At 38.6% G+C, this 19,074-nt stretch overlaps 1 protein-coding gene across 13 annotated transcripts in view; it reads right to left on the minus strand.

The window, feature by feature from the left end:
• Positions 1 to 19,074, minus strand: part of mpdz (multiple PDZ domain crumbs cell polarity complex component) — a 53,408-nt gene that overhangs the window by 24,231 nt on the left and 10,103 nt on the right. For 9 of the 13 annotated variants that reach the window (XM_088073132.1, XM_042511971.2, XM_088073129.1 and 6 more), the window contains exons 7-23: positions 18,639 to 18,761; positions 18,156 to 18,353; positions 17,406 to 17,508; positions 16,047 to 16,135; positions 15,030 to 15,264; positions 13,155 to 13,241; positions 12,724 to 12,803; positions 12,328 to 12,474; positions 11,244 to 11,414; positions 9,950 to 10,147; positions 9,401 to 9,610; positions 7,528 to 7,686; positions 7,071 to 7,223; positions 4,309 to 4,638; positions 3,805 to 3,916; positions 2,003 to 2,201; positions 985 to 1,026 (exon numbers count right to left, since the gene is read on the minus strand). In XM_088073132.1, the coding sequence (XP_087929258.1) occupies positions 985 to 1,026; positions 2,003 to 2,201; positions 3,805 to 3,916; positions 4,309 to 4,638; positions 7,071 to 7,223; positions 7,528 to 7,686; positions 9,401 to 9,610; positions 9,950 to 10,147; positions 11,244 to 11,414; positions 12,328 to 12,474; positions 12,724 to 12,803; positions 13,155 to 13,241; positions 15,030 to 15,264; positions 16,047 to 16,135; positions 17,406 to 17,508; positions 18,156 to 18,353; positions 18,639 to 18,761 (2,636 nt within the window). The remainder of the gene's footprint in view (positions 1 to 984; positions 1,027 to 2,002; positions 2,202 to 3,804; positions 3,917 to 4,308; positions 4,639 to 7,070; positions 7,224 to 7,527; positions 7,687 to 9,400; positions 9,611 to 9,949; positions 10,148 to 11,243; positions 11,415 to 12,327; positions 12,475 to 12,723; positions 12,804 to 13,154; positions 13,242 to 15,029; positions 15,265 to 16,046; positions 16,136 to 17,405; positions 17,509 to 18,155; positions 18,354 to 18,638; positions 18,762 to 19,074) is intronic. The other 4 variants (XM_088073136.1, XM_088073127.1, XM_088073133.1 and 1 more) reach the window with 3 other exon arrangements.

Here is a 19,074-nt window from a genome sequence, read left to right on the forward strand (position 1 = left end):
ACTGTCTGTTTCTCAAATGCATTCTTCCTATCACTAGCCCAAGGTGAGATGCAATGAATTCTGTGTAAGCCTTGACATCTGACTGTTCAAAACAGATGTTTACCTTCATAAATGTCTGAGCAAATCAAGTCTTCTATCACCTACTGTGTGATAAACGTGACAAAATTTGAAGGGCGTAATCATCATTAATTCATGAGCAGGTTACTAATTCATGCTAAGAAATGAACCAAAAGCTGTCTGACAAAATTTGACACCCACTTAAAGTCCCATTTCCAAACAATTCAGAGTGAAGCTGATTCTGAAGGGCACATTAACACATTTAAGTGAAGCTGACAGATCTCCAACAGATGGGTTGATTTGGTTTTTAAACACGACGGCATGCAGACAGAGAGGGAAATGAATCCGAGTGAAATAATGAAATGGATGAGTCAATTCTGGACACAGCATGCAGAGAGAGACATGGCAGAGCTTCAATACCGGTGGTTAATGTGAAAACAGTGAGTTAAAAAAAAAAAGAGTTATAAATGGTGCAAAAGAAAATATACAGGTAATAACTGAACATGTTAGTCATAAAATTAAAAGAAAAAAAGTTAGGTAGCAGGTTAAGTAAGTGACGCAGTCAATCAGGATTTATCCAGATATAATTTAGAGTATATTGTTTATTTAAAGTTTATTTCTTGCCACAAGACATATTTTAAATAAATGTTGGTTAATACACAGTGCGGTGTCACAGCATAATTAAAATGTGTAATCACAGAATCAGAATTATATTTAAAACAGCTTTTTCACAGATTATGCTATTTTTTGTTGTCATTGTTTCGACATGGCACTAAATGGAACTGACGATCTAATTCAGTGTCTGGATAAAGCGCTTAACAGACTGCAGTGAAGCCCAACAGCAGATAGAGAGAACGAGAAAACGGGACACCAAAGATGGCGGCCTCTTGCCGAAACACCACCGGCGTGGAAGTTAGTCATACTCACACATAAAATGGGCACAGATCGTCCTCAGGTGCACAAGCAGATCTAGAATGTGAAAAGTTGGGCTTTTATGCACCGGAGCTGACAAACTGCCAAGTTTAGTTCAGCAAGCAGAACTTGTGAAACACCACACCCAGTTTTCATGTGGAACAGTATCTCAGTTAATGCAACATATGACATTTGCAGGGATAACAAAATCCAGAGAATTTACGCATTTTGCTTTCAGAATTACTTACGTAGCAGCTTAAACATCATCCAGCTCATAGTAACAATGATCCAAGTAAAAATATTTAAGTCTTAATAATTAAACACACAGTGAATACATCAACTTGTATTGTTTGTAAGGTCTGCATTTAATCCTGAAGTAACTGAAGTTGGACCTTAAGGTACACCTCGGAAAAATACAAGGTAGCTCTGCTAGTTTCTGTAGTTACACCGAAAAAACACTGAATATCTCACCAGCATTAATTTTTCAATAGCAAAGAACAATTTCACAAGACCTTGGTACCAACACCCCCGTGCTTCTTCACTACCAACAGAATTAAGTTTGCAATACAGAGAATTGAAAACTCAGGCACTACACGTTGGCAAAGAATTCTTAATAGGTTTTTCTCTAATTTGTAATTGCAAATGCATACTGGTCTTTAGTGTAATCGAAAATTGCACCTTGCAAGGTTGTTTAACTACAGCATGTGAAGAGGAAAATGTGCAATTTACTGTGAATCAGAAAAATATCAGATCAGCATAGTTGAGGGATAATTGACAATCAGAATGATAAGGTTCATTTTAGATATTTCCCGAAATGAATCACAATGTATCTATGTTGTACTGTTCTACTACTCATTTAGGCAAAAATGGTTGTAAAGGACATGTTTTCCACAGTATTGGAAAAAAACATCAAGGTATTGTTTTGTGTGTTATGCCAGGATGATACCTATCAATACAATAATCTATTTTCCTTGCAGATTTTTTAACAAAATGTGCGCACTTTGGCCACTTCCATCTAATTACAGTCTCTTACCCCAGGTCTGGTCCAATGAGCGAGTGTCGTCTAAGCATGGCTCGAGCCTGAGCGTTGGTCAGGTTGGCTGTGGGCTCTCCGTTGATTGCCAGAATGAGATCGCCAACACCCAGACGTCCATCACGGCTAATGGATCCACCGTGGATTATACTGCGGATCAGCATGCCCAAACCATCTTTCTTGGCGCTCACAGTCATCCCTTTGAGGTAGATTATAAGAAACTGTTATACACTCAGTTCTGATTTTGTTTTGAATTAATAACAAAAAAAAAACCTAACATTTCAGAGCAATCACTGATAACTTAAACTCCTCAAGTTAGGATCAAAACCTCAATGCAAACAGTAAACACTTTCAGGACTACCTCAATTATTATTGAAGAGTTTTGGTATAGTAGAGCTGTTAAGTTTGATAATAATAATTTCTACGTAACCTCTTCCACTCTGTGGGGGCTGTGGCAGAAACAGGCAGAGTTTTAAAGCTGATAACTTCAGGAATACACTGGTACCAACCACATCGTGCTAGCTTTTTGGGAAGGGGCTAAATAATGCTCAACGGTTAGAAAAACTGGTATGGCCATTTTCACAAGGGCACCTTGACCTTTCATTTTAAGATATCTAAATGACAATGGGTTCTATGGGTGCCCTATGTCTCCTTTTTACAGAGATGCCTACTTTATGCTCGTCCCATGCAGTTTTGAGCAAACCATGCAGTTTTTTGCATGCAATACAAATGAGTTACTTTTAACTATTGTATTTGATTTTTTCTGCATAATAGGGTCCATAAACAGTCTTGGAATTGCTTGAACTACATATGAATGGAAAGCTATGACTCTTGTGGATTCAGTGATCCTAGTTTTCTTCAAGTTTGAATATGTTTGCCATCATGGTAGCCTTTTCTTTGCAGTGAGACAATTTTTCTTGACACAGACTTGATTATAAAATGACCTATAGTGACCTCTAGACTAATCACAGGCTAATGAAACTTTACAACTACAAACTAGAGACCTGGTGTGGTGAAGATACTAGCTTGACAGTAAGGGTTTTCTTAGCAGTTTCAAAACACTGAAAAATGCAGATGTCTCCAAATTTCAAAAGTTTGAGATACCAAATCAAAAAAAAAAATTCAGTGGTGGATTCAGTTCTGACACAAGAAAACTAAATCATATCCTAGCATATTATCCTAGAAACTGTCACAGTATTCACAAATTTGGTTCTCAGTCTATTCTTAATCGAGTAACATAAGAATATTTGGAGACCAGGCTATCTAAAATGTTTCAGACCTTCTTATAGCACAGTGTACAGGGATTCTTATACAAATATCATAAAAATAACATCAGTATTTTCTATGTAGGGGTGGATTTTGGTTTTGAACTTTGTGTGGTAAAAAGATTAAAAATACAAAACCCAAATGTATTATGTAGAAAATTTAGAATTCAACATGAAATAGGAACCTTCTAAGGCTAGTGAAAAGCAAAATGAGGTGCTGTTTTCAATGGGGCACTGAGGATTATAAACAGTGTCTTCATAACACCTATTTGTTTTAGAAGCTAAAACTTAGTATTCTCTGAGCCAGTAGCAGCCCCATGGGTAGGTTTTGAAATGCTAATAACCTGTATAGCAGTGAATTTACCCTTTCAGTCTGGAAAGCAGCCAAAAATCGTCTTTATCATTTTGCCTCAAATTTGGCATTCATAAACAAAGATGCCACAAAAGTTAAAGGCCAATACACCTTTCAGTCCCGCAACCTCATTTATACTTCTGTGAATAAAGACAAAATAAATAAAAGAACAAATAAACACAAACCCAGGCTGGAATTGCCCTTGACAACTGTGATAGTCCTTTCAAAGTTGCTCCCCGAGGTCAGTGTTTCCTTGTCACCGTCTTCTGCTGATTCATTCACACCAGCCTCCTTATCCTTGAGGGTGATAATTCAACAGTTATTCATGAAAGTTAATGAAAATATTAGCCCAGATTCCAAACAAAGCAGAGGTCCCTTGAGAAAAGGAAAGTGCAGCCAATTCGCCATGGAAATGAAATGAAAACAAATAAGTTTAGAACTTTCTATTGATTAAAGAATTTCACTTTTGACTGTGGGGAGGTTAGATGTTACCTTCAGAAATTATATTCAACAGAAGATCAAGGACAATTATTTAGCTGTTTTTACAATGCACCTGGACATAACTGTGACGTTCACAGCATACGAAATGTTCACACTCATTCATTTTTCAAACAGAATTATCATTGCTCATCTTTTTCTTTAGCTTATTAAATCCTTCAAATTTGTGGTTTGTAATTACATTGTTTTACCTTCATCAAAATCTTTATATCTCCAATATCTCCAAAAGACATGGGTGGCTCCCTCTGATAGTGAAGAGACTCCGCAGGTTCATCGGGGACAGACGATCTGGTCCCTGTTTCAGCAAAGGGGCTGTATGAGTGTAAGCCCTCTGCTGGCTCCTCATTGGCAGAGTGCTGTGCCAGGAACTGATCAGAACTGCTCAGTATGTCATTAAAGGTCGGGACGTGACCTCTCAAACTCGGAGGAGTGAAAGAGGCAGACTCTCGAGTGTTGTCTGCAAGGCCGGACGGTGTTGCGAAGCAGGGATGCTCATCCAACAAGTCCAGGCGGGCTGTCAGCTAGGGTAAAACAAAGCATAGCAGCTGAATGAACGTTCCACTCTGATAGGTAGACAATTGCCCAACAGGGGGAATTCATCTCACTCAGTCGCCATCCTGCCCTCCTTGTAATGAGCCATAGAAAAGCCATCAGTGGCCAATAGAGAGCAGCAGAAATTACTGGTGATCTTGAGCTTGCCGTGCACAAAATGTAGTTTTATTGTAACAGCATTTAAGACTTTATTAGAAGCAGACTGAGTGGTGATGAATCTCAGCAAGCTTTCCCCTTTGGGAGCCAGAAGACAAGTATAAAATATGTGAAAATATGCAAATTCTTTATACAAGTGGGGCTAAAAAAGCAGACAAGAGAAGCAGAGTAGAACAAGAAATAGGAGGTTTCATTTTAATAAGGTAGTACTATAAATTTGGTGTGAACTGGGCTGTGACAATTACAGGTTTAAGTATTCCTATACTGCAATTAGGACAATAAAAAAGACATTTACAGGGAACAGTGAAGCATTTGTAGTTTCTGGTGTAATTTGTATGTTTTAAGCCAAAAAGTGAAGAATCACAGTACTATAGTAGCACAGTATATGGTATGTCTATAATAAAATTACACAATTAACTAGAATTACCTCCTTGCAATTTTATACCTCAGAGAGGTATTTAAAGTTTATAATCATGTCTGTGAAAACATTGATGCCTTTAAACACACCCCTGGCAGCACAGAGGATCTATACAATCACACATTTTCATCAGTTTCATCAATTCAGTATCTGACTAACTGTTTCCCCCTTTGGTCCAGAGTTATGACGTTGTGTAATGGCCAGATCACCATGACCTTGACCTTTGAACACATAATTCTAATAAGTTGATCCTTGACTCAAAGTGGACCTTTGTGCCAAATTTGCATAAATTCCCTCATGGTGATCTTGAGATATCACATTCACGAGAATACGACAGAAGAGGGCACAATGACCTTTACTTTTGGCCTATGACTACTAGTTTCTAAACAGTTAATTGTTGAGTCCAAGTGAGCGCTCTGCCAAATTAAAAGAAAATTTTCCCAAGGCATTCTTAAGGCTATTGCCGGTGTGGAGGCATAAAGAGTGCATGACATTACTATATGTAATAAATAATTTTATGGCATGCAGAGATTATCAAAGGGATGTGATACAAATCAAAGACATTTTTTTGCAAATATCTAAGTGCAGAATCAGACAGATTCCTGAACAATCCCATAGCATCTCTAAAACTTAATCACATACAAAAATTAAGGCATGATCATAAAAACAATTCAAACATCAAAGTTTATCTGTCACATCGAAGCGTACTTAAATAAAGCCTAAGATGCCATGAAATATGGATTTTTTTTAAAAATCACTTTTCAAATGAATCTATTTCATAGCAAAAAATGCCATTATTATTGGAGTGGTTTGGTCTGTTAAATTCATCTAATGGGTTGCACTATTTTAAAATGGCTACTGTCTTTATTAGGATGGGTAAAGGGAACACCAGAGAGCCTTAAAAAAAAGACAAAAAGACAAATATTTTTTTCTCTGATCTTGAACAGAACAGCCAATGCATGAGCACATGAATGACTCTCCTCAAAGCTAGACACCAGAAAAGCAAGTAGCACGACTGTAATCTATCAATGCACTCATGAGGAAAAGAGCTGTCACTGCTTTATTGACAGTGGCTTGGAGGCTGACTTTGTGGACTCACTCATTTGATCTTTAACACCCAGTTGACTTTTATAGGTATGGGCCAGAAAGAAGAAAAGCATTGATATTCCTCAAAAATATCTCCTTACTGTCAGCAAGTCTGAAAAAAAGAGCTGGTCCACCATTTACTGTCACTGAAGTCTGTGTGAGATTTATCAGCCAACTTGTTGCCTCTCTCAAGGCTTTAGGGAAAGAACTGTTCATGATCACAAGAAGACTGAGCTGTCTGACCTCATACAAAAATTTAAGTCTGTTTTTTTTTTTTTTTTTAAATCCCCCACTGATATAAAATGCCCTATGTTGTCCTGGCACAAGTCTGTCCCTTTCGGCTACCCTATTATAGAATAAATGTCTTCAGAAGGCCCTACAAATAAGGTCAGCTTTGACCTTTGGAGGAATAGTTTGTCGGTCCCTTGCTCTTCTTTGTTTGTTTTTCTTATAATTTAATTTCCATTTGGGGAGTTGCTGCTCTTGGGCACCCACAGCAACAAAAACACCAACACAGTAAGTAATGTTACTGCCTTAACAAAGAAAAACATTTCTCATGACATTTTGGCTCTCGATAGCAAAAGACAAGGAATAATGACTACATGCTGTATAGCTCATTGTAACAAAGGGCAGTTGCTGTTGCAGTAATATTTAATGAAATATGGGAATAATTTCAAGTTGTGTTTTTGGTTTCAGTTGTGGATTTCTTCTGCTGTCTGAAAAAAAAAGCCGGCTGCTTACCTTGGGCGTAGATGAGTGCAGGTAATCCAGGTCTGCGCTACAGCTGCTACCATGAAGAGCGATCATGGATGCCTGGAAAGCGTCGTCCTCTATCCCAGAGTAAGTGTGATCTAATGCCTTTTCATCGGACAGGTCTGCTTCGCTGGTGTCGATCTGTGATAATAAACACAAGTAGTGTAACTAACTGGGATGAACAGGCCTTTATTTTTGAGCAATTTGGTAAACTATCCAATCACAGAACTTGTAACTACAAAAATAACAATGCAAAATAACATTGCATCCCTTAACTAATGAGTTAGTTTTTACACAAGCTAACCTTATGCATGATTACAAACAAGCAATCAGACCTCTTGGTAAAGTTAGGTAAAATCAAATACCACATGTTAAGTACAATCTCTTTCATTTTCAGGATGTTCTGATTGATTTTTTTTTCTTTTTTTTCCCAAAACTAACTAACCAATGCAGGCTCTGCTCGGTAAACGATGCCCTCAGCCAGTCCTTCTTCCTCTCCTTCTTCAACCAAAATACTGTTGAAGTCAAATGAATGGATGGTGGATGATGGAGTAATTTCCTGCTCACCATATGGGTGTGGAGAGTGGGAATATCCACATATTCCCTAGGAAAGTGGAGAAATTCTTTCAGTGTCTCCAACTTCATATATTTTTAAAAATGATTTTAATGTGACCAAATGAAGTATGAATAAATTAGTATACAATGAAAAAGAGATGATAGAAAAAGGGTTCTCACACAAACTTTCAGACAAAATTTCCAAACTTTTCAAGGACCCCGAATTTATTTTCTTGCCAAGCTTGCCTGGCTTTTTTTAACATATCAGAATTAAAATCTATCTCAACATAACTTCAGCAAGTGGGCACACATGAAGGGAGAGATAGAAATTTGGAAAGTGGGGAAAAATGAGTAAATGTACATGATGGAAAACAAAACACTGTCTCACATCGGCGCATGTTAGAGTTACATTTCATCAACAGTTAGGGTTGGAATCACCAGAGGCCACTGACGATACTTAGTTTTTGATACAATATCATTGTAAATTTAAATGTTTTACGATATGCTGAGTACCGCAATAACATATAGTGTGATATATTGCGATTTATTTCTTTTTTCAACACAAATTAAGAAAAAAAATTCCAACATCTGTTTTTCTCTAAAGGATTGATTTAAGTATCATAGTGGGCTACTAAGAGTTTAACTGGTAATTGCAACATTAATAATTTCTATAATCATTTATTAATACTATACTGTAAAAATTGCCTTTATGTTACTTTAGGAAGGTTATCCCCAGAATATTACTGTAACAGATTCATCACACACAACACAACACACACACAAACAAATGTGAATTTTAAATTCCATAACTTTTCCAGGATTTCCATGACTGTGGGAACCCTGTAGAAATAACTGAAATTTATTTATACATCAATTATAGAGTAAAATATTGATTTGGTGCACACGCTTCCAAGCTGATTATTTGCTCAAAATGTCATATTCATTACTCTTTGAATTCATTCTTGGCAGAAAAACTCTAGAACATTTCATATGTATTCTTGAGTAATAGCTCTTGATATTGATTTTGTGTATCACACAGTCTAGACAAGTATCAGAAAACAGAGGAGGCATACTGGAGGATTACACTTGTCAAACTCAATTTTGAGAGACAATGCTACAAAATACCCCTCAGAAGTACATTCCACGTCCTGCAGGAGAGTTGGATAACTCCACAGAGGCTTCCTACAGCTCTGTAATCCAGCTAACCTTGGCAGCCCACAGGTCTCACTGTGTAATCCAATGGCAGTTTCAATACAAGAGAAATGCAGCTCTAAAGCTGAAGGAATGCGAGCGGTTTTGCAGAGAGAGACATCCCATACAAAAAGAGTACAGGTGCCTGGAGCGATGAGCATGCCGTTGGACAGAACCAATATTTTGACAGGTGCCCCAGTGTGTTTAAATGTACAAGAGGGCCTGTGATCTCGGAAAATTCAATAACATAATATATGAAACAAAGGGCGCAGAGCATTTTAGGCTGGTCGCCTGTGAATGAACAGTGGGTGAAATGCTAAACCGCGCAGCCACCTTCCGCTTGTTCTCCTGCATGAAATATTCAAGCCCTCGTAAACTGAACCCTTATGACTGGGTACTAAGTTACTTAATATATACACAGCCTGACTCACAACCCGCACTGATAAATCTCTGACATGTAAAAATATGGATACTCTTGTCCCCTTATCTGCCAACGTACAAGTTATAATTCACTCTCAAATTGTAGACAGGTTTAAAGTGAAGAAAAAATAAAGACTTATTTTAATGCTTACAGGCAGCGGTTTGGCTACTCCTATTTGGACCTTGCCGAGGTTGGCTCCCTTCAGGGCCTGGACAGCATCTTCCAGGCTGGCATTCTCCAGGTTGGTGGCGTTAACATACATGAGTCGGTCTCCTGGCAACAGCCTGCCATCTTGTTCGGCCACACCGCTGGGAACCAGAGAGCGAATCACGATCACCGTCTTGGCGGGGTCCAGTGGGTCCTGTGACGGAGCCGGTCCAGTGAAGTTCAGTGAGATCAACAGGTAATCTAAGATAGCCTTACACTTGCATGGAGATTAATGTATCTGGTTTGCATTATACATGATGCTTTTTTTCTGTGGAAATACTATAATGCACTAAAATGTAGACGAAAAAAAACCAGTACTCCAAAATATCAAAAAGTATTGCTTTTGTGGCAAAAGCAACTAAATGCTCCGTAAGTTTATGATAAAAGCAATACAGAAACATCTATACTAGTACAGATGTTGGTGTGAAATAAGAATTTCAATAACAAATCCATTTTTTTAATGAAACCTACAAATCCCAGAAAGATTTCCCACCTGGTAGTCCAGTATGCTGAATCCCAATCCCCCTTCTCCCTTTTCAAGCTCGATATTCTGGATCGCCAACTCCCACATGGCCAAAGGAGATCCTGTCGCCTCCTCTGTCACATTATCCTGTGTCACTGTCGCTGTCGCTGCTGCTGCGTTTACCTCTGAGTCTTCAGCAGCCAGTGTGCTGCTCAGGTCTATTTGTTTCTGCAGAGGAAAAGCCCAAAATCTCTATGAGGCAGCATACCTTCCTCACTTTACTCCCAACCCAAAGGCTGCTACCCTCTGGTTGTGTTCCTGGCTCAGGTTTCTGGCAGTAGATAAAAGGGAAACATCTTTGGGATGCTAGGGCCTTAGTACATTATCACAGATAAAGCTGGAGAGATGAAAACCCCTTCCCCCCAAAGGGAAGCTGCTTTTGATGTCTCATATCTCTAGCAAATGTTGTTGGCTGCTGCTGAGGTATTACTAGAATTGGTCTTAATAAACTTTCAGCCTCCCCTGCTTACTGCTAAGTCTTAATCCATCATGGTTGACAATGTGGAAAGCCAATGGAGCAATTGACAGCTCGGGCTAAGCTAATAACGCTTGATGGGTTTTAAAGGAGGGGGAGGACTTTAGGAGTATTGCTTTCCAATCATATTCCTTTTGCTCATATGCAGAAGCAGGGGAAGCATTTTTCATGATACATTACTGCATGTTGAGGTGATGCAGGAAGTGTCCCACTCTACTTATATGCATCATCTGCTGCAAAAGCTTGTTTTTAGCCATGTGCAAAAGGCAAAGATTTACTCACTCTCATAAGGTTTTTACTCTTAACACTTTGTAACCTGAGCAAATTTGTTTGATTTTCCTGAAAAATTACCTGAAAATAAAGTAAAAAACTAAAACAAACAAGAAAATAAGCCAAAAAGTGCCAAGAATTAAAAAAAAATACGAATGTTTATTTTTTTTTTTTATGTAACATGATTTTAAATATATAATTATATGATTAGAATTTAGCTTTCTGGACATTTTTTCCTAGTTTTTGATTATGTTTTTAAAAATAATTTTCGGGTCATTTTCTGCATCACCCTTTACTACTTTCTTGTATTTTTCTGGACATTTCTTACCAAGTTAGTCATTGCCTTTTCTACCATGTTTTTGAAAGAAATTAAACCAATTTGCTCAGGGTCCAAGGAGTTAAACATAATAGTTGACACATTCTTTGTAATGATGATTTACAAAAATTGTAAAAGGTACTTTAAAAAAAACAACAAAATCAGAGTAAATATGTTATAGTTCAGCAGAGAAAACGCAATACCTTCAGTTTAGATGATGTGGACAACGTCTCTGGTTCAGGTTGGTCAGCATCCATGTCAGTCTGCAGGTGAGGGGCGGGCCTACAGCACGTCATGTATACGCAAAGTGGAAGCTCCTTCAATATTCTGACTACTTCCTTGTGGGTTTCACCAATCAGAGATATGCCATTGACCTAAGAAAGGACAGATTAGTATAACTCCAGCAAAAGCAAGAGAATAAGTTTGTTCTTGCAAATGTGTTAGCAAATTGTTGTCTGTTTACACATCTAGCAGACACAGAGTAACTTTGGAATTCATATGGAGTTATATCTCTGTCCAAATGAGAAATTTAAAGCCTTATATCCACCGAGCAGTTCAGTTCAGGTTGTCACACATCGTAACAGTTATTTTTACGTTTCCATCGGCAAAAATTGTCGATGGTACAAGACAACCACCTTTCCTACCATTGCGTCCTTTCATCATCCCTCTGTTAAATTACCTAGCACACTGACCCGATACTAAAAGCTGGAGCTATAAACACTGCAGTCCATTGATCGGACCAGAAAGAATCAACACTCTTGATCTTAAAAGACTCAATCCACAAACCTGCTATTTTTAAATACCCCATCAATTGTGACAGAGAATATAAACTCTACAGCCTGTTCTTTTTTTGGATGATGACTGAGGTGCAGACGTCCCTTTGTATCATCCACAAAGAGCAATTGCGGTGAGAGCTGGATGGAGCAGTAATTAGGCTATAACTATATGGTAACAATCCCGCCTACATTCAAGAGTACTCTCTGCAGAGGAAATGCAAAACATATCAGGGGTTTAGGTACATGTCTGTATGAGTCACATACCTGTTCTAAGGGTACTATACTTAAAGTTTTTGGTAGAAACGCAGCTTAAGTCTCTTTAGCCGTGGTATGTGTATATGTAGTATATCCGAAAAGAAATGTTTGTTGCTGTCCCATAAACACATAAGTTTTAAGTACATGGAAACAGTTGAGCCTCTGTAAGGTTTAATAGCAACAATGGCAAATGCAACCTGGAAAGGTCTACACTGTTGTTAATTAAATCCTTTTTTTAATTTAAGGGACAACGCACCTCAAGCAGTTCATCGCCACTGAAAAGCTTTCCACAGCGACCGACAGGTCCCTCAGGAAGAACAGAGCGAATGTAATGATGCCCACTGTTGGCTTCCAGACTGATGCCCAGGCCACTGCTCTCACTAAACTTCTCCACCTGAGCCACCTGTTATGGTACCAAAACATCACACCTCAGTTAACATATGAAACATTTTGTTATTATCAGGGATTATTACTTGAATATAAATGTATTCATGACTCCATTGCCTTTATTAGATAACTAATGACATTTTTCCTTTTTAAGATACCGGTTTTGAACTGTTAACCATTACGAAGCAATTGCAAAGGGACCAAGTCCTGGTAAGTATAATTTGATGCATGAAAGAAAGGAATTCACTTTGAAAGAGAAACTTACCACAACTTCATTAGTTGGACCCAGAATCTCTTGCCATTTCTTCATTAGTTCCTCCTCTTCAAAGGCTGTTAGCCTTATCCCTTGAAAAAGACAATACAAAATTCTTGTATTAATATACAAAACAACGTAAAAGGCAAATTTGTGATAAACCATTCACAGTCAGCAAAGCAGGATTCATTTCTAACCATTTGCAAAGTATTAATGTTGTCTTCAAGATCAGACCCACCAAAAACAAACAAAACAAAACTTATCAGCGCTTATTCAAATATTTAAAACCTCCCCACTGTCTGAGAAACTACTACCAACACCCATCTCTTTCCTCACTGTGTGTTTTGCTAGTCAGTGTCTTCCTGACAACAGTGACCCTTATCTGTCAGATGTGTGCCCAGTATCTCTGCTGGTGTACTTAAGGAAGAATCCCAGCCTCCTACCATGTTTGTCTTCTGTTAGCTGATCCGTGGCTGGGCTGACATCAGATCCTTCACTCTTTGTCTGGAGCGCCTTTTCATCTGTGGTGACTGTAAACACACAATGAGGAGTGAGACGGACGGAAGCAGGCAGCGGCACAGACGCATGACAGTATAGGTAGACAGCCATCGGAAAAAGTTGTCTACTTTCCACTAAGCAGAAAGAAAGACAAATATGGAACAGTGCCAAATTTATATGAAATAGGGCCATTTTAGTTGATACTCTGCTACTCTATTGTTCCAGAATAATTGAGCATTTCCTATCCCATGTTCTTATTTGTCCAAAATAGGATATAACATACTTGCCCTTGCTGATGTTATACATAATGACAGACTCTAAACATTCCAGGACTTGAAATATCTGTTTAATGATCCTAGTACTTTTTTTACAACTTAATGCCACTGTTTATGTCTTTGGAGTTCCACAGGGCACTGAGGTAGTCACCCATGAAATTACTACCCCTGCACTCAGGCAAGCCATAGTCTGAACTGTACATCAGCACCTTCTAAGTGCTAACATAAAACTAAGAACAGCTAGTCTGATATGTGAAAGGGAGTTCTGCCGCATTAACACTGACTTGATAACAATTTAAGTGAGTAGTTAAATTTCTTTGAACTTTGAACATCAAACCTATGATCTCATACCAAGTAAGTTAGCTAAAATTGACGCTTACCCCCTCAAATTATTCTGTGTGTTAACAATGGAGCTCTCGGGACATAATCTTGTAATTATGTAATACACGAATGCACCGATGTGGTTCTGACCATTATGTGTAGTACTCAAAAGTGCAAACCCCAGTAATTATTTTTTTTATTTCTAACAGGTTTAACAGCAGCCAAGAAAATCCTGGCTTTGTTTGTCTTTCAATCGATAGCTGCTAGTTTTTCTGCAGGTTTTTTGAGCTAGCACTTCCTGTTGCCAGATCGAATCACTTTCAAGCTCCATCAGTCACTACTGACTACTGACTTATTCAAGTTGCTTTTCTTGCTTCTGTGCTAGCCTAGAGGTCCTGTCAGTACAGCAGGGGTCAAGAACTGTTCTGTATACTCTCTATCTTGTATCTTGTAAAAGGTAATTTAAAAATATGAAAGAATATTATGGGTACAGGCACATACATGCATACCTCAGCTTTAACTTAGTTGTCTAAGATGTGAGGATGCTCTGTCAAATGTTGGGCATCATATGCTGATTTATTACTGGATGTATTTCAGGATTTGAATAACGTGATGGAAAGCTTTGTGTTCCCTCTTTAGAAATTTAAGTCAGCCAAGCCACTGCACTGTTTTAATCGATGAGAATGGTTGGACCTCACAGAAATTGTTTTACAAAGTGTCTTTCCCATGTCAGAGAAAATGCTGGAGCCATCTTGGCCTCTGTCAGTGAGTATTAATAATGAGTGCATTTCTCCCTCTTATTAGGAAAAGAAGGCCAGTAACGTGGGCGTACTCGTTCTATTGCTATTATTAGGAGGAGCAGGCAAAAAGTAAGTCTTTTTTCTTTATTAGGAACTGTGAAAAATGTTTACTTAAAGCAGAGTAACGACACCTGCTACATATTCAATAGAGGGACACCTTTCTCATTAATAAATCAAAATGGTGACATCAATTTGGACTGCATTTGAGTATAACTCAGGTCAATATTTTTCATACAGACAGTTCTGTTTCCGTATTTTTAACTAAAAGTGACTGAAATTTCCATTTGGAGTCACTCGTTACTGCATCATCCTGTCTTAGCCACATTTACACATCAAATGACACCTTTTTTTGACAGGACGATGACTAACAAGGAATGTGTTTTTGTCTGTCCTCATTAAATTTCTCTCACTTCATCCCTCCTACCTTGAGCAGCCTCCTCAGCCTTCTTCCTCTCCTGCTCCAGCTCCATCATGACAATGGTGGTAGTGGGGATGGTGGTGGAAGGGGGCAGGATGGTGACACTGGGGGCCACAGCAGGGGGGATTTCGTCAGGCCTGAAGCCCCGCCGAATCAGCTTAAGGTGGACTGTCTGGCCCGTGTGTCTGAGCACCTCCACTGCCTGCTGATTGGTGTATCCCTGGATGTTGACGCCGTCGACCTGCAGAGGGCGATCATTTGTGAGCCCGTGGATTAAACAAGGGGCCAGAGCAGCTTGTGCTGACACTGTGAGTGTGCTGAATCGCCATCTATATTCTCATTTCATAGAGGTGAAACTGAAATAACATTAATCAAAAATGATTATGAACATCACCATGGGTATTCCCATCTATTTTAACCATTCACTTTATTCATTTAGATCATTTAAGACAAGTAAACACTGCATACGTTTAAAGAATTCACAGTCAATTAAGTGTTTTACTAAGTTCCTGAGTTGGTTCCCAAAGCATATTATCATTTATGCTTAGGAACAAAACTCAATCAAGCGTGCGCACACACACCCACCCAAACACACACACACACACACACACACACACACACACACACACACACACACACACACACACACACACACACACACCAATACACCAGAACAATGGGTTTTTGAGAACTGTAGAGAACACAAGGCATCATTAACTCATGTTTGAAATCATGCAAGAAAGACAGTTTAACTCCATTGTTAATGTCCTGTAGTTATGCATTCAAAAAAAATCTTAATTGCTCAGTGTGCTAATTCAAGACACTTCACAGTCATAAGAAAAAACATGTTATGAACTATCAGTTAATTGTGAATTATTCATAATGCATCTCATGATTACCCTCCATTGACTAAATGCGATCACTATAATAGATAGTATTTAACATCCACTGCATATTTTACTTCGTGCCATTGAAGACAGAGGAAGTAGTAACAGCTACAAAGAGCATAATTGGGGTACTTACAGCTATTATCTGATCTCCAACATGAATACGGCCATCTTGATCTACGGCACTGTCTTTTGTTATGCTCTTAACAAAAATGCCAGAGGGCTCTGAGGAGTGAGAACAGGTACAAAAAAATTAGAGAGATGGGGAACATAGTCATGAATCATGGCACTAAACGAGAACAGAGAAGAGCAAACAGATGTTTCAGTTTGATGTTAAGAGTCAGGGTTAGTGAGACTGTTTCAATATTATATAAGTCATAAACAATGATGTGATGAACCCAGCGCACTTTTGTTAACCTTGAAAGATAAAGACTCTTACACCAAGGCCATTTAATATTCAAATCAGTGCATAAACCAGCCTCTAATAAAAGGCTGTCTGTGGTCTGTCCCATTTTACTGTAGCTTACTGCCACATTTTTAGGCAAATAAAAAAGATATCTAAAAGTTGATTATTTCAGACAATTTCAAGGCTGTGGAAAAATGTAAAAGCACTGACATTGACACCACCTTATTTTTTGGGGGGAGTTAACATATTAGCAAACAACTGTCACAGGCAGACACAAAGCAACAATAGCATTCATTTGATGTGTTTCTGTCCACCCATTGAATGCAATTCACCCTTGTGCTGCGTTCACATGGAATCAGGCAAACAGCAGATGTCAGACAAACAACACCCTCTGGACAGAATGGCTGGACAGCAAAACGAAACATGCAAGATGATATGCTGATGTTATATTTGTGTCTATTGTTTTATGTAATTATTCTAGTAGTGTCCAGTAAAAGTCAAAATTGCCAATGTTTTCATCTTGTGTGAGAGTTATGTAACATACGGTTATAAATACTGTCGTGGAGGATGACAAAAAGTTAAAATATTTTAACTTTGGAAGTCAGTGCCATCTCCCTTACCGTCAGCTGTATTTTATGCCAAACTCACCTAATTTTACTGTCCTTCTGTCGCCCACTCAATGAATATCAAGTTTGCTGTCTACCATCTGCGTGAGTCCATCTCATCGCAGCATTAGTTGTGTTTTTCCGCTCTCTTTTGCTGCTAAATGCTCCAAGCTAAATTTGTCTGCCCACCATTTGGTGTCGAACAGGTAACACACAGTGGTTTTAGTAGAGCTTTTTTGCTGAAATGAGCTGCCAGGGCTTGATAAGAGCAGAGTTCACAATGAGCTAAAAGATACTGAAGAACTACCGGGTTCAACACTGCAATCTGCCCCCTTCCTTATTATACATCCCATTGTTTATAGACTAGTAAAATATTAATAACTTCAGCTTAAATGTGTATTTAGTAAAGCGCTGATGTAAATAAACATCAGTGTGACACTTTATTTAGTCATCCGTTTTGAAAAGGCAATGTGCCATTTCTCACCTGAATTTTTATCTCCGACATAACCTGCAATAGTGATCCCCAGTCCCTGTGTGTTCTTAGTAAGGCTCACATCAAATGCTTCATCCTCCTCTTCCTCATAGCCCTGTGAAAAGATAAATGGGAATGACAAATAAACTGCACAAAAGTGAAGTATGATTCATTTGACAACGGAAGAAAAGCAGGTCATGTCACTTCAGTCATCTGACATCACCACGGGCACCAAAATACATCTTTCAACTTAACAGTGAGCACTTTAAACCTAGTAGCCATAAAAACGCTACTGTGTACAATCAAAAGAACATGATGTCATTGGTGTAGTGAGTCACTGTATTTCATTCATGTTTAAATAGGGCTGAGTGTTGAGAATAGCCATGAAATTGCTGTTTTTTTTAAGTGCTGTGTTTAAGAAAGTAAAGCAATGTTTGCTCTCCAAAGTGTGAATCACAGGTGATGTAACGCGCTATTTTGTTTAAATCCATTTATTCAGAGCTGTCAAGAGTAAGAAAGGATAAAACTGAAAATGAGAGACCTGAACTTTAACTCTTAACTGTTTTTGATTGTAGTGTGTAAGTCTATATGTCAGATATGGTAATCAATCATCTGCTTGATCACTGGTTAAAGAGAACATGCTGTACTAGAGTGATATGCCAGTTTTTGAAATCTATTTGAGTGTGTCACATTCCCATATTGTAAGAATTTGTATGAAATGCCTGCCATATTTTGGGTTCAGAGACAAACAGTCCTTCTCACCTGTTCACTGACAGTGGGGAGCACCACAGGCATGACAGCAGAGAGAGAGGGATTCTCGTCCACAGGACCACGGGTAACCACCAGCTTCACCCTGTTGCCACACTGCCTGAGGACCTGCGCCACCTGTTCGCTGCCCATGCCGTGCAGGTCAGTGTCTCCTATTCTCAGGATATGGTCCCCGCTGCGCAGGCGGCCATCCTGCCATAGAAATAGTATGTTTTCTCGCTTAGTCTGTGTAGCTTCAGTAGAAATCAAACTCATAATGACACTATCAGTACCAAACAAAAGATAAGAGTGACAGTTAATTATGTGCTTGCTTACAATTCTCATTATACCTAACTGACAAGAGTCATCTCTCTAGAATACTAAAAGTGTCATAAAATACTAAAAAATTGCCTTAGACACTGAAAAACAACGATTACCAGCGCCAAACTTTCCAAAAGCAAAGTCTCAAAGAAAGTAGAAATGCATTAGAGCAATCACCTGATCAGCTATGCCTCCAGGAAGGATGGTTTTGACAATGACTCCAGTGGTCTTTCCTCCCACAATACCAAATCCAAGGCCAGTGCCATCATTGACCAGCTCAATTGTCTCCACGTGCTGCCACTAGTAAAAGAGGAGAAACAATGAAGCTAATAAATGTACATCTCAACCAAAAGAGTTTTATCTATCTATAACAATCAGATATTTTAAAATATTTTGGTTGAATATTGCAGGTGGAATAACTTCTGATCAGTAGTTGTAGCAAAGCTTTATTTTTCTAAAAACAAACAGGCATGCATGTTCGCTATGTGTCTGCTGTAGTCACGTTTTACTGCAGGAGCTTCTTTTATGCTCATTTATGTCTTTGCACATCTATGTGATTGTGTCATATGTGTGTTGAACTCTGTGTGTAGTTTTTTGTGTGTCTCAACACGGA

Source organism: Plectropomus leopardus, chromosome 23 (assembly GCF_026936395.1).
Source record: "Plectropomus leopardus strain MGB_pleo_1.0 chromosome 23, ASM2693639v1, whole genome shotgun sequence".
NCBI classification, from domain to species: Eukaryota; Metazoa; Chordata; class Actinopteri; order Perciformes; family Serranidae; genus Plectropomus; species Plectropomus leopardus.